At 46.2% G+C, this 14,616-nt stretch overlaps 1 protein-coding gene across 4 annotated transcripts in view; it reads right to left on the bottom strand.

The window, feature by feature from the left end:
* Positions 1 to 13,672, bottom strand: part of SDK1 (sidekick cell adhesion molecule 1) — a 430,408-nt gene extending 416,736 nt beyond the window's left edge. For 2 of the 4 annotated variants that reach the window (XM_060684054.2, XM_060684053.2), the window contains exon 1: positions 12,497 to 13,672. In XM_060684054.2, the coding sequence (XP_060540037.2) occupies positions 12,497 to 12,773 (277 nt within the window). In that variant the 5' untranslated portion in view covers positions 12,774 to 13,672. The remainder of the gene's footprint in view (positions 1 to 12,496) is intronic. The other 2 variants (XM_087878657.1, XM_087878656.1) reach the window with 1 other exon arrangement.
* Positions 13,673 to 14,616: the final 944 nt, after the last annotated feature.

Raw genomic sequence — 14,616 nt, forward strand, 5'->3', positions numbered from 1 at the left:
CTGAAAAGAAATCTGTTCCAAATGCAAAACACAAGCAGAGGAGAGGAGTTTCAGTTTCAGTTTTACTTTCACAGCAGCAAGCAGGGGATAGGATACGGGAGGCTTCTATGAGGCAAGGCTGAGGGAGAGAAGAGGGATGGGATAGGGGAGGCTTCTGTGGGGCAAGGCTGAGGGAGAGAAGGGGGATAGGATAGGGGAGGCTTCTGTGGGGCAAGGTGAGGGAGAGAAGGTGAGAGGAGAGGATCTATGGGGCCAGCCTGAGGGAGAGAAGGGGATAGAGAGGAGAGGCTTCTGTGGGGCAAGCCTGAGGGAGAGAAGGGGAGAGCAGAGGCCGATCCATAACTACTCATTAATTTTCAAGATGTAAGTGTTGATTTATCAGGCCCGGTCACATAGTTTCATAGCGGAGCTAGTATTCAGCTAGTCCATCATAAAAATAAAAAACAGGAAGAAAACTGAATGGGTTTACCAGGCCACCCTTCACCAATCTCGAAAGAGTACACAGGATCTCTAAATCAGATGCAACAGGTCGAGAGTAGGATGGATCACGCCCAGCATCAGAGCTGTAGATTATATTGGGTAAAGTTCTCCAACAAATCCGCCACCAAACCACTTCCTTTTTTGGGAAGCCGCCAGAAGTTAAACCATCTCAGTTCTCAGATTTGTTAAGGGGTTTTTTGGGGGGGGGGAGAGAAAGATAACAAAATATCCAACTGGAAGTGTGAAGAGCCAAACTCTGCCCCTATCTTAATGGCAATTCTTCTGTAATAAATGCCGGCTTTGAACAACCGACAAAATCATTAGGCGCCTTCAAATTATTAGCCTTTCAAGCATGTGGGTTGTCTATAATCATCATCTCGAAAATTAACAATCCACATCAAGTGAAGATTCTAAAACCCACCATGTAATTTTCTTCTTACCTGTAGCAAGTAACAACTGTCTGCAAGGAAGCCGCAGGTGTTTCCCACCCCCCCCCTTCCTTTCTCTTTGTCGTCACCTGCAAAATTTCTCCTTTCCTCCTAGAAGTTGTAAATTTAGCACCTACAAGGAGAGGCGGCTAAGGCAGATGGCAAGGGGGGGTGGGGGAAACAACAACCAGGATAACAGGAACACAATCAGATGGTTGCTGCTTTTTAGGAGTGATCTTTGTTAAGGTGGGAGGGTGGGAGGAGTGTTGAAATGAAATTCTGGGAGAATGCACAACCTGCCCAGCTCTTAGAAATATTTCCCCTGTCTCTTTGGAGAATGCATTTTCTCTCCCTTGATTTCCATGCATTTGCAAAGTTTGTACACATGATTTATGTCTTTGCAAAAGGCAAGGCACTTGAGCAAATGAATTCAATTGTGAAATACCTAGCGGGGGACGGGGGTGGAATTAAAAATCTCACACCATCGCAGAGCTACCTGACAACTGTCCCTCTGAAGATCTGAAGGGAAACGTGCTGTCCGGTTAAACATTGCAAATTGCCATTTAATTTGAAAGTCTGGTTTAAGTTCTGGAGAAAAGAAAAAAGAAGAGGGGAGAGGGGAGGAAAGGAAAGGAAAGGAAAGGAAAGGAAAGGAAAGGAAAGGAAAGGAAAGGAAAGGAAAGGAAAGGAAGGGAAGGGAAGGGAAGGGAAGGGAAGGGAAGGGAAGGGAAGGGAAGGAAAGGAAAGGAAAGGAAAGGAAAGGAAAGGAAAGGAAAGGAAAGGAAAGGAAAGGAAAGGAAAGGAAAGGAGAGGTTCCAGATTTGATTGGGCAGAGGAAAACTCACTGGGAGGAGCAGAAGGAAGCTAAGACTTGCAACTTCTATCTACAATAGAATATAATGGAGACACAGAATGGAGAAAGGAAGACAGATTAAGGAATGTTTTCAGGGAGGAAGGGAGTGAAGAGGAAGGACTGGAGAATGAAACTTGAGACACAGATGGACAAAAATGGATGGTTCTTCCAGGTTGTAGAGCAAGTCTCTTGGTAAAATGGATCCCTGAACTTGGGCAGATGGAAAAGAGAACAAGGCAAATGGCAATGAGGAAGAAATAGGTGTAATGATAGGAATGGATCAGGTTGCAGCACAGGGCAAAATATAGCCTGAATATTTGTGTGCTGTGGTGTGGGTCAGTGGTAGGTTTCAAAATTTTTTACTACAGGTTCTGTTGGTGTGGCTTGGTGGGCATGGCTTAGTGGGCGTGGCAGGGGAAGGATACTGTAAAATCTCCATTCCCACCGCACTCCAGGGGAAGGTTACTGCAAAATCCCCATTTCCTCCCAATCAGCTGGGATTTGGGAGGCAGAGAATAGATGGGGGCGGGGCCAGTCAGAATTTTTGCTACCGGTTCTCCGAACTACTCAAAATTTCCGCTACCAGTTCTCCAGAACTGGTCAGAACCTGCTGAAACCCACCTCTGGTGTGGGCTGCACTCCAAAAATTAGACAGGACTAAGACTGCACATCGGGTGTATATGCAACAGGTGTGTATATAAAGGTACATAAGTACACCCCAAGAGAAGAACCCGCCTCCGCTCTATTCTCGCTACCTTAGCTCCTTCTTTGTTGATTTTAATGCGTTTGTGGTCTTACTCTTTTAATCTTTTCTAATGTCGTTTTATCAGATTGTTAAACCACCCAGAGTGGCGTGACAGCAAGATGGATGGTGAGTAAATTTAATAAATAAATAAGTAAACACATCCATCATTGAAAACGAAAAGGGTGGCGTGTACACTAATCATAGAGGACAGGAGTGGGAGCCATCGGCATCTGGAAGGTCTGTTGCAGGACCAAACATTTACAGTCCATAAAAGCTTTCTGGTGGCTTGTTCCTTGGACCCTTTTTCTAGAATTAGAGCAAAAACTATCAGCCTTCGTGTCAAGCAGGAAAGATCAGGTCCGCACCTGAAGGTCCAATTGAAATGATATATTGCTATTCATGCATAGGAATCTTCTCATCACAATTAGCCCCTGCTTGGCCTTAGATAAGGCTCTAACTTTAGAATTTAAGGAAGGTGAACTTAGCTCGCTTGTGACTACGGAGGGATTCTAGGCTGATTCCTCTTTTCACTCCGCCCCCAGGTTCTGCCACTCCTTCTCCTACAGATCTTGGGCTCGTTAGGATTTCAAAGTTCATAATGCCAAGATATCAGTTTAATCAGTGGGATTCACTCATTACAGGCCCCAGTTGCCTTTTGGAAAAGCACTTTTGGGACATCATGATCTGGATGATGGAGAATCTCTCTTAAGTGTGAGGGCACTTAAATGTTTAAAGATAAGATCTGGAAGTTGGAGGTAGGTTTGTCATATTTTGTATGGACTAGGGTGTCTGTGGTTTTTTTTTAATGTATTTACAAGGCTGTTGAAAAAATATGCAAAGCCCCTTCTAGGGGGCTTCACATCTTGTTATGTCTGGGAAAGTAAGAGCGAAGCGGAAAGAACAGATGGAGCTCATCAGATCCTCAACCTGGCTACCTGCATTGCCAGGTGGAAACCCTGCCAATTTCAAAGCACCGGTAGAGATATTTTTGGGCTGGAATCAAAAGTGGATGGATTGTCAATTAGACCGCCATGTCCCAGAATGCTGAGCAATGGAACAGAGAGGCACAAACATCAAGCTTGAATTCAACTCAATGGGGATGAGGAAACAGCACACCTTCCCTTTTCCTGTACTTCTCTGACCTCTATAACTGTCTAGTTTGGTTCTGCAACCCAACAACACCGACACAGACTTCAGAGGATCATTAGAACTGCAGAAAAAACAATGACTATCAACTTGTCTTCCATGGAGGACCTGTAGACTGCACGAGTCAAAAAGAGGGCTGTGAAAATATTTACAGACCCCTCGCGTCCTGGACATAAATTGTTTGAACTCCTACCCTCAAAAAGACACCATAGAGCACTGCACACCAGAACAACTAGACACAAGAAGTTTTTCCCAAATGCCATCACTCTGCTAAACAAATAATTCCCTCAACACTGTCAAACTATTCACTAAGCCTGCATTACTATTATCCTTACTAGTATCTATCTCTTCCCACTTATTACTATAACCATGTTGCTTGTATCTTTCAATTTTATTGTTTTTATTTGTTCCCTAGTATGATTTGATAGCTTATCAGTAACCTTGACTATCACTAAGTGTTGTATCTTTTTATTCTTGATGAATGTATTTTATTCTCTTGAGAGCATATACACCAAAGACAAATTCCTTGTGTGTCCAATCACACTTGGCCAATAAAGAATTCTATTCTATTCTGTTCTGTTCTGTTCTGTTCTGTTCTGTTCTGTTCTGTTCTACTCTACTCTACTCTACTCTACTCTACTCTACTCTACTCTACTCTACTCAAGACCTAAGGCCAGTATTCCAGGTATTGCCTAGAAGGCTTGTCTCTAGGATGGTTCTGTTACAAACTCTCTTTCCTGATTCAGGGGATAGGAGCTTGGATATAGTACCAGAATGAATAATTCTGTCTATTCCGGTTAGCAGATGGATTGGCAGCACATAAAGAATATTAAAATGGTGGGTAGTGAAAGCCACAATATTCTGAAAGGGCGTAATGAAAAAAAAACAAAAACAATCTGTTGTATCTGAGTGAAATTAAGTGTTTTATGCTAAGCTTTGAAAGAGAACCCTGGTGCAATTGGCTGACTCTCCGAATGCCGTTAACTCTGCTCTCTCAGATCTGATACCAAACGTCTTTTCATTTTGGTCTCACAAGAAATGTTATTATTTGCCTTTTAGAATAGACCACGTTGCCTCTAGCCAAAGCTGCAAAAGAAGTTCACAGCTGTCAAAACCTGTAAGTTTGTTTTAAAAAAAAAAAATGCATGCTGAATTCACAGAACGATGAATGGTTGGAATAGTGGATCAGATCGCTTGTTCCTGCCCAATTGCATATTTTCTCTCTTTTAAAAAAGAAGAATAAAATCCAGGTGAACCAACATCATCGACTGAGTTGTGTCCCTGTACTTCTCTTGTGTGGAAACTTCAAAAGGTTTTCCTACGTTATTGGTGTACCGAGTCGTCAAACCGCTATCTCATTTTTCATTATCAGTCAGGGCTGACCTTATCTGTCCCTCAGTACTAGTGTCATGTGCAAGTCAGAGTCCATTTTTTTTCTGACTTGCTCATAAGTCAAAATAAAGAGCAGATTGCCACTGCAAAGCATAACGGAGCTTAAGCAGGGAGAAGTAAAAGTCCTCTGGAGGTAGTAAAGTAGAAAACAGAAGAGGGGAAGGATTTCCTGTCTATTATTATTGTTCTTATCTTTGGTGAGACAATAATTACAATGCGCTTTCTCAAGGGTGACAATACATCCTTCTTAATATCATTATTCACCCTTCTCCTCAACCAAGAGCCTTGGTAGTACAGTGGTCTAAGGCACCCTGTTATTAAGCTGGTTATTAAGACCAGCTGCCTGCAATTACTGCAGGTTCGAATCTCGCCAAGGCTCAAGGTTGACTCAGCCTTCCATCCTTTCTAAGGTAGGTAAAATGAGGACCCAGATTGTGGGGGCAATAAGCTGACTTTGTATAAATATACAAAAGGATGAAGGCTATTGCTTAGCGCATTGTAAGCCGCCCTGAGTCTCCGGAGAAGGGCGGCATATAAATCAAATTAAAAAAAAAAAGTAAAAGCTAAAATATGTTTTCCATCAGGTCTTCAAATTCATCTCAGCTACAAGGAGAAAAGTTTCTTTGTTACAATCCAAGTGTGAAGTTAGTTCGTTTTTTTTTTTTTTTTTTTAAAGGATGCCAACTTCGACATTTCCCAAGGCAACAAACTGCTGGTGCTTAATGGAGAGGCCAACCTCAAGGAGCTAAGTATTTCCATCTGTCTTCTCCAATGCCATCCCTGGGGTAGCAGCAATGATAGTTACTCTAAGAGATCAGATATCTCCCACACATCGTCTTTCCAACTTGCTGGCAAGGTGACAGAAAGGATTCCAAGCCATTTTGGAAAATACGGTTTCCAGAAAAGTTGTTGCCAGTGTAACGCAAATATATACATAAAATTAAGACAACAAGGGGAGGGGGGGTGACTATCCAAATTATATCCATATTCTTCTATTAATAGAGCGAGTAGAAATATCTTTCTTAGGCACCAAAGGTCAGCCAAGAGCTGGTTCTGTTTAGGTTCAACAGTATCTCTCAAAAGAAGCTTATTAATATGCATTTTGCAACCATCTGAAATGAATCATGAAGAAAGTAGTTCTGCTGTGTATTGTGAAGCCCCCTCCCCTGAAAATTTCTGATCTGATGATTTGCAACCTGTCAGAAGAAATTTCTACAGTCTTTCTACACGCTGGTTTTGGCTTCACTGTGACTTCTCAAATATTTCTCTCTGTTGGATGGATAACAAGTTTGTAAACTGAGCATTATTTTTTAATTCTTCATCCCCTCTCGGTTAAATGCTGTTTCTACTCTATGAAATTATTAAAATTAGCACATTTTGCCAATGCTACCAAGTCATGTATTTGATGTCTTAAAAGCCCCATTGTCACATAACAATATGTTCCTCTTCCATCAGGGGTTTTTTTTTTTGGGTTCTAATAAAGCACATGGAACATTAATCTCACTTTAAGTATTCAGCTCTTTATACCATTTTAAATTAAAGATTTGATCAAGTGTCATAAAACGTTGCACCAACATCTCTTTAATCTAAGGAAACCTGGCAAGTTCCCTTTCTTGAAACATTAAAGTACGCTTTTACATTAAAGAATGCTTAAAGCTATACCCTGTGCTTTTATTTCCCTAAAAAAAATTATGAACTCAGCTCCTGTTGTTAAGTGCCAAAGAAAATAATTTGTCTAGGCCATCTTTCAATGCTTGAAATAATGCTTATTATTGAAAAGTATATGTTGAAAGATGTCCTCTGGTAAGATATGCCTTTTCCCTTAATAATTCTATTTGTATTTAAGGAAGGAAGAAAGGATTTATTAGCTAAAGTCAGCTCCTTATTTGGGCCTGGTGACTCACAGGAAAAGGGGGCAGCTGTTTCAGATCAGGTAGGTGGCATTTAGGAAGTCCCATTTTGCTGCCCAAGAACTACACAACTGAGCCCAAAATTCCTCTTACTAAGCAAGACAATGGTTAAATGAGTTTTGCCCCCCCCCCAATTTTACCACCTTTCTTGCCACAGTTGCTAAGTGAATCACTGCATTTCTTAAGTTAGTGACATGGTTATGAAGCAAATCTGACTTCCCCATTGACTTTGACATTGTCCCCAATGTCTCCGGGACATTGCAACTGTCATCAATATGAGTCAGTTGCCAAGGGTCCAGATTTGGATCATGTGACCATGGGGATGCTGCAATGGTCACGTGAAAAAGGCCATAGGTCACATACTCCTTGAGTAGACTTCATGAGTCAACTCCTTGTGTAAATACATGGTTGGTTGCAGTAATTTTATTGGGAAGTTAGTAGGGTCATTGAGGTGAGGCAGGGTTGATGAAGAGTCTTGCCTCTATTGCAAATTTAAAGAGATCCCAACAGGGGCACTGGGCCCTTCAGAGGTCATCCCACTTCAAATCCAGTTCAAACCATCTCCCTACTTTCCAGGCCTGTAACCACCTTGTCTTCTTTATCTTGGATTCAGTTGCAATTTGCCAGCTCTCGCCCAATCCATCACAGCTCCCCCAGGCAACTGTCAAAAGACCTGCCCCACCTCTCTTAACCTTAATCCAGGTAGAATATGGGGTGGGGGGTAGGGAGACATTGAGCAGCATTAGCAAACTATGAGTGCATTGTGGTTTATTAGCAAACTACCAGCGTGTTATAGCTTCCGTTGACTACTTGTTATCTGATAACACTGATAATGTGTTAATTATTGTGAGGCGATTAACATATGTTGTTCAGGCAAGGTGCTTCAAAGGGAATGATTGAGGGGGCAGAAAAGCATTTGTGATAGATAGATAAATAAATACTAACAACCGTGGCACTTCGTGGAGTCTCTGGATGACTGATTTCAGCCGGTCCGTGTACAGGCAGAATAGCAGGGGGAAATGAAAAAAACGAACAAAATGTGGGTCTCCCCAGCTCATATTTTAGGGGTCCAACAGAATTCCATCCATTGCCACGCTGATGGGTGGTTGCACAGGGAGGATTGGCACAGGGCCTGCCAATCTCAAACCAGACAACCCAGCACGAGTTCAAGAGAACCGACATCTCCATCGTGCCTCTCCCTCAGCAAAGATCCTCCATCAGGGTTGAAATAAATCTTAATAATCAGTTTCCTCCAAGTACACTTATACCTGGATAGCCACCTCTTTCTCTTCCTGGGGTTGCAATATTTGGGCCATAAATGAAGGGCATGAGGTCACTGGGGGGGGGGAATAACACTTAAAAGAAAAACTTCTGAAAAAGTTGAAGATTTAAGATTCTTGGTGGGGGGGCTTTGTGAACTTGTCGCTTGTAATCACTTTTAAATTTGACCTTCTCTGTTTTATAAACTGCTTCCAATAATCTCCCTTGTAAGACTTTGTAGATAAGGCTTCTAGTCAAATTGAGCTTTAGACCAAGTAAAGAGATCTGCACAACCATTTGGGGGGGAAAAAAACAACTTTGGACCAATCAACAAATTGCACCCAAAGTACTGTATTTTTGGGGCTACAAGACGCACTGGATTATAAGACGCACCAAGATTTCGAAGAGGTGCACGGAGGATTTGGGAAGCCTGCAGAGTGCTCCTGGGGGTTTGGAAGGCCGAAAACGGGCCCATTTTTAAATGTCTGTATTCAATGTATAAGACGCACCAACATTTCCATCCTCTTTTGGGGGATGAGAAGTGCTTCTTATACTCCAAAAAGTACGGTAAATTGTGTATGGGTCTGTTTCTTGTTTGTAACCTGTTTAGTAACAATGTGATTAATGCCTTTTATGTAGGTGATTAATCTGTAACTGGCCCATGCTGAATTGTTACATTGGGTATGTTTGTATTAAATTTCTGGAAGGAAGTTACTTTGTATGAAAATATGCTCACATATGCCAAGAAAACAAAATACTGAAAAGCAAAAACTGTTCAAAAAGCCAGTAAAGAACATGTGCTAATAAAAGAAAGGTGGGGGGAGGGAGAAAGAGAGAGAGAGAGAGACTGTAAATATTCTGGGAAATATAAATGTGGAACTATCTCTGCTTGAGAGATGTAAAACCAGAGGGAGCTCAAAATTATTCATCGTATCTGACAGCTCAAGTTTTGTCCCACAGATCTCAAACTCTTTCAGATGCCAACTAATAGGAAATTAACATAATCTCATATTCAGCCCACCAATTATAACAATTATGAACAATTTACCAACTTCAGCATTGTCAGATTATAGCCAAGTAGAACCCCAAGATCCACAGCATCAGTTAGAGAGAGCCAAGTTTTCTTCTTAAGTCGCTTTGGAAACTGAAGATTTCAAAACCAGATTGCAAATAAGGTAGGGTAGAGGTAGTTGTTGTTTACGTAGGGAGAAACTCTGAAATCCCATTTGGCATTAAAAAATAAGGACCTCACTCTCTACCTGTAAATTAGCAGCCCATTCAAGATATCCAAGCAAGCCAAAGTAAGACCTTCCAACTTTGTTATTCTGTCATTCTGTTATTTATATGAAGCAAGATAACTAGAGCTACCTTGTTCGGGAAGGACAAAGTTTTATCTCCAATCTTCTTCAATAACTTCAAATAGTAATGATCTACAGCAAAGGTATCCAACCTTGAGAACTTTGAAGACCTGGGGACTTCAACCCCCAGAATTCTCCAGCCAGTCATGCTGTCTGGGGAATTCTGGGAGTTGAAATCCACAAGCCATAAAGTTGCCAAGGTTGGACACCCCTGATTTACAGTATGGGTCAGTGATGGCTAACCTTTTCGGCACCAAGTGCCGAAAGTGCGCGCACACACCCATAATGCAATGCAAGCGTGACACACACACACACGCACCCCACATGCACCCTGCCCCCACGCATGTGTGTGCGACCTCCGTGTGCCACCCTGGTGCATGCATGCATGATTCCCCACACACATGCGCCCTGCCCCTGCGCACGTGTCTCCCGCATGTGCCCCACCCCCTATGCATGCGCGGCAGAGATCCGAAAACCAGCTGGCTGGCAGGAGGTGCAGCAGAAATGAGCTGGGGCGATGGCTTGCATGCCCGCAGAGAGGGCTCTTGTGCCACGTGTGCCATAGGTTCGCCATCACGGGTATAGGTAAAAATCAAAACAACGTAATCTAGAGCAGCAAGAAATAGTTTTATCCAGTGCTGCCAATGCCCCCAAATTGGGATGAAAACTCTACTTAACTATTTTGTCATGAGATTTCACTTTAGATGACAATCTCCACAATCTGAAAAAAAAAATGCTTGGTTTTTTTCTTTCTGGAAGGGATTTCTTCCATTTCCTTCTGCCCGAATGCCCTGAACTAACATCAGTTTCAACGCCAAAGGCCACCAGCTCTGAAATACTGGATCATTTGCCAAAGCCGCCATATTTATTTGATTGAGCAATTTGGTGATATCCACACGTGTCTGGTTTCCCTTCGAAAAGAATTCACACAAACTTAGTGACATATATTCCTGAATGCCAGGACTTGGCCTTGTTTCTATATTTGAAATGAGTCTTGTGATCCCTTAAAAACTAACGAAACATACAAGATGTTGCAGGCGCCAATAAATAAAGTTTCTATCTTAAATATTCTAGTTTTCAAGATGGGGCAGGAGAGCTGCTTGTCCCGGACTTATTAATAGTTTAGAACAAGACTTTCTATGTTGTTGGTCTGTTTATTTTGAGTTGCTACAAGAAACCCATAAGAGTCCCGGGCTCCTGACCAATTCAGGCATTTTGAAGTACCAACGAAATTCCAATCCTTTCGCTTTAAGAGACGAACTTCCATTGAGCCCTTTATGTTCATTAAAAGATTCGATCCTAACCATTGACGTAAATCAACTTTAGGGGACAAGGAATCACAGCCTCAGGATCTGAACAAGTTGTGTTTGCTGCATGGCCTCCTCAATCAATCCTATTAGTTTTCAGAGCGCTATGAAAGAAATGCTCAATAATAAGCAGCACATTGTTAGCACTTCCAGAAATGAAGTGGTCACTTAAGCACTGGTCAAAATATGCTAGCAGCTGAATCCCTGGTCCAGTGAGTTTTAAGCACTTCCTATTGTTATCCTTTCGAAATGTGATTTCCTAGCTTGGCAGTGCATGCCCGCTGACCATTACAAGTATGTGACATCGCAAGGAGTGGCCTTCGCTCAACAGTATTCAGAAGGTCACTCATTATCCAAGCCATAACACTGCACTACTAAAGGAACATCTTCCAATAACCGAGAAACAGCAACTCTCTTTTTTCTTAAAGCTGCAGAACACGGAAGCTTCCCAAAAAAAAAATTAAAATAAAATAAAAACTTCTGGCAAGGTAATCCAATTCCTAAGTACGTTTTAAAGCAATTTCTACTGAACACACCAATAAGGCTTATATTTCCAAGTTATTGTTCCATCAAGCTGCAGACTTGTTTTGTCTTGACTGCTCCCAAATGCTCAGGTCTTATTAGCTAATCAGGGAGAAGAGGCTCAATTCGTTCTCTAGGGAAAGTTACTTTCACTCTTCAACCAGAGGGGGGAGGGGGGGGAGAGAAATAATATCCGAAAGGTCATTTTAATTGATTCAAGCCCGTGCATGCAAAACTGGCTTCACTGCGGACTGCGAGAAATCTCGTTTAACTATCCGTTCAAATATTTATCTTCCCAAAGGTCATGATGATATTTATCCAAAAGAGAGGAGGGGGGGGAAAAAATAAGAAGAAGGGGGATAATGCAAAATACAAGGGAGGAAGGGGCCACTTTCACTCGAGGGAAGATTTGTGAAAGGATTGGGAAGGAAGGAAGCTTGCCAATATTTGGCTTGGCCTCTGGCGTTTCTCGGGACAAGAAGGGAGGGAGGGAGGGGGCAGATTCAAATGGGGAGGGGGAGAGCAGCTGGGCGAGAAGGCCCGGACGGGAAACTTCCAAGACGAACTGGCAAGCCCAGCAACGGAACTCGCCTTCCTCTTCTCAAAAGGGGGAGGGGGGAAGCAAAGGGCTTGGCTGCTAGACTTCGCTCCTGGCCGGTTCACGGAGCCCACCCACCCCCAATTCCAGCCAAGAGCGGGCGAGGCCGGACCTCCCGGGCCCAGGAAGCGCGCCGGCGGCCAGCAGCAACGCCCCTCGTCCCGGCGCCTGGCTGGCTCGCCTGCCACCCGCTTCTCAAGGCTCCGAGGGGACCGGGCTGCCAGCTGCAGAGAGGGGGGGGGCTGGAGCGCCCCTCGGGGCCAGTCTACTCTCGCCCGCCTGCAGCGTCTGAGCTGGGGGGGTGGGCGACAGAGCGAGCATCCCTCGAAGCCCCCAGTTCCGCCTGCCTGCTCCATCGTGCTCCCCCGCCTCTGGCTCGGGGCCGGCGGGGCGGAATTGCAGATTCATGCCCGATGTTGGCAAAGTGGAGCGGAGGCAGCTGCGGGCAGGGGCGAGCGGGCGGGCGGGCGAGGCGAGGTGGTCCCTCGGCCGCTTACCTTGCGCCAGAGCGCGCCACACGTGGAGCTGGACCCAGAGCAACGCCCACCAGCCCGGGCAGCGGCGAGGGAAGCGGGAGGGCGAGGAGAAGATGCCACCGCCGCCTCCTCCTCCTCCTCTTCGGTTTCCGCAGCAGAAGTTTAACTTTATCCGCGCCCGGGCGTTGATCCGCCGGGGAGACTCCCGGGCCGGCGCGGGGCTGAGCGTAGAGTCCCGTCGGGGGTCGTGGGAGTCCCGGAGAAGTTGCCCCGGCCGGGCAGAGCTTGGTGCCCGCATGGCAGCCTGGCGGAGGGCGGACGGGCAGACAGAGCGCGGGGATCCCTCGGGCTGCGCCGTCGTCCCGGCGGAGAGGCAGCTTAGCTGGAGCTGGAGCGGGCGGCCCCGGCGCGGAGCTGCTCCCTGGTTGCGCCGGCTAAGCGAGCCCCAGACCCGGGCGAAGCAGGCAGGAGTGGCGGCGGCGGCGGCGGCAGCAGCAGCAGCAGCAGCGTCTCCATCTCCTCCTCCGCCGCCGCCGCCGCCGCCGCGGCGATCGCCTCCCTTCCCTGCTGCAAGGCTAGAGGACGCGGCGGCTGGCACTGCCTGGCGAGGAGGAGGAAGAGGAGGAGGAGGAGGAATAATCGGCGGCGGGGACTTCAGCCTTCCCGCTCCGCCTGGCTTCAGCCCCTGCTTGCTCCGTCCTCCGCGGGTGGCGAAGTTGGCCAAGTCGTCCTTTGCGCCGGGCAGGGATCGGAGCCTCCGGGGCTGCTGCGCCTCGACGAGCCCCCAGCCCTGCTTCCAGGCGCGCGGGAGGGAGCCGCTCGCTGGCGCCTCGCCCGGCTCCGGAGACTGGAGGAGCCTCGCCGCCTACAGGTGAAGCGTAGCCTGGCTGGAGGAGGAGGAGGAGGAGAAGGAGATGCCGCTGGGGCTGCTCTAGCCGGCGAGCTGCGCCACCAGCGACCCGCCGGCGGGAGGAGCAGGAGGAGGAGGCGGTGGCAGCAGCAGCGGCGGCGGCGAAAGGAGACCTGCTCGAGTTTCCCTCCCGCGGGAGAAGCAGCGACGCGGGCGGAGGGGAAGCGCCTCTCGCCTCCCCGCCAGCTCCGGGGCGGGGGAAGCGGGTCCGTCGGTCGTAGGAGAGGCGGGCTCGGTCTGGACTCGGGCGGCTTCGTTCCTCGTGCGCGGATCCCTTGGAAGAATCTGCCAGGACGAGAAGAAGGAGGAGGGGGAGAAAAAGAAGGAGCGATTGAGAGAGAGAAAGAGAGAGAGAGACTCGTCACAGCAGCGTGTCGCCAAGCCCCCGCGCAGCCCGTTTGGAATCCCTCGCAGCTCCGGGGGCTTCCGTGGGGAAAGGGTGGCATGGCATGGGATGGGATGGGTGCAGAATAGAATAGAATGCAGGATAGGATAGGATAGAATGGAGCATGGGATAGGATAGGATAGGATAGGATAGGATAGGATAGGATAGGATAGGATAGGATTCAGGATGGGAGGGAATAGGATAGAATGCAGAATAGGATTCGATAGAATGCAGTATAGGATGGGATGGGATGGGATGGGATGGGATGGGATGGGATAGGATGCAGTATAGGATGGGATGGGATAGAATGCAGTATGGGATAGGATAGGATAGGATAGGATAGGATAGGATAGGATAGGATAGGATAGGATAGGATAGGATAGGATGTAGGATAGGATGGGATAGAATGCAGGATGGGATGGGATAGGATAGAATGCAGAATAGGATAGGATAGAATGCAGTATAGGATGGGATGGGATGGGATAGGATGGGGTGGGATGGGATGGGATAGGATGCAGTATAGGATGGGATAGGATAGAATGCGGGATGGGATGGGATAGGATAGGATAGGATGTAGGATAGGATGGGATGGGATGCAGAATAAAATAGAATGCAGAATACAACAGGACAGAACGGAATTCAGAACAGAATTTCTTTATTGGCCAAGTGTGATTGGACACACAAGGAATTTGACTTTGGTGCATATGCTCTCAGATTATATTCAACGAAGTGACAGGACTAGAACTCACAACCTCCTGGTTTTTAGCCTTAACTACTAGACCAGGGGTCAGCAACCTGCAGCTCCGGAGCCGCATGTGGCTCTTTCACCCCTCTGCTGCGGCTCCC

The sequence above is a fragment of the Pantherophis guttatus genome, chromosome 14, assembly GCF_059756535.1.
Source record: "Pantherophis guttatus breed Tessera chromosome 14, ASM5975653v1, whole genome shotgun sequence".
NCBI classification, from domain to species: Eukaryota; Metazoa; Chordata; class Lepidosauria; order Squamata; family Colubridae; genus Pantherophis; species Pantherophis guttatus.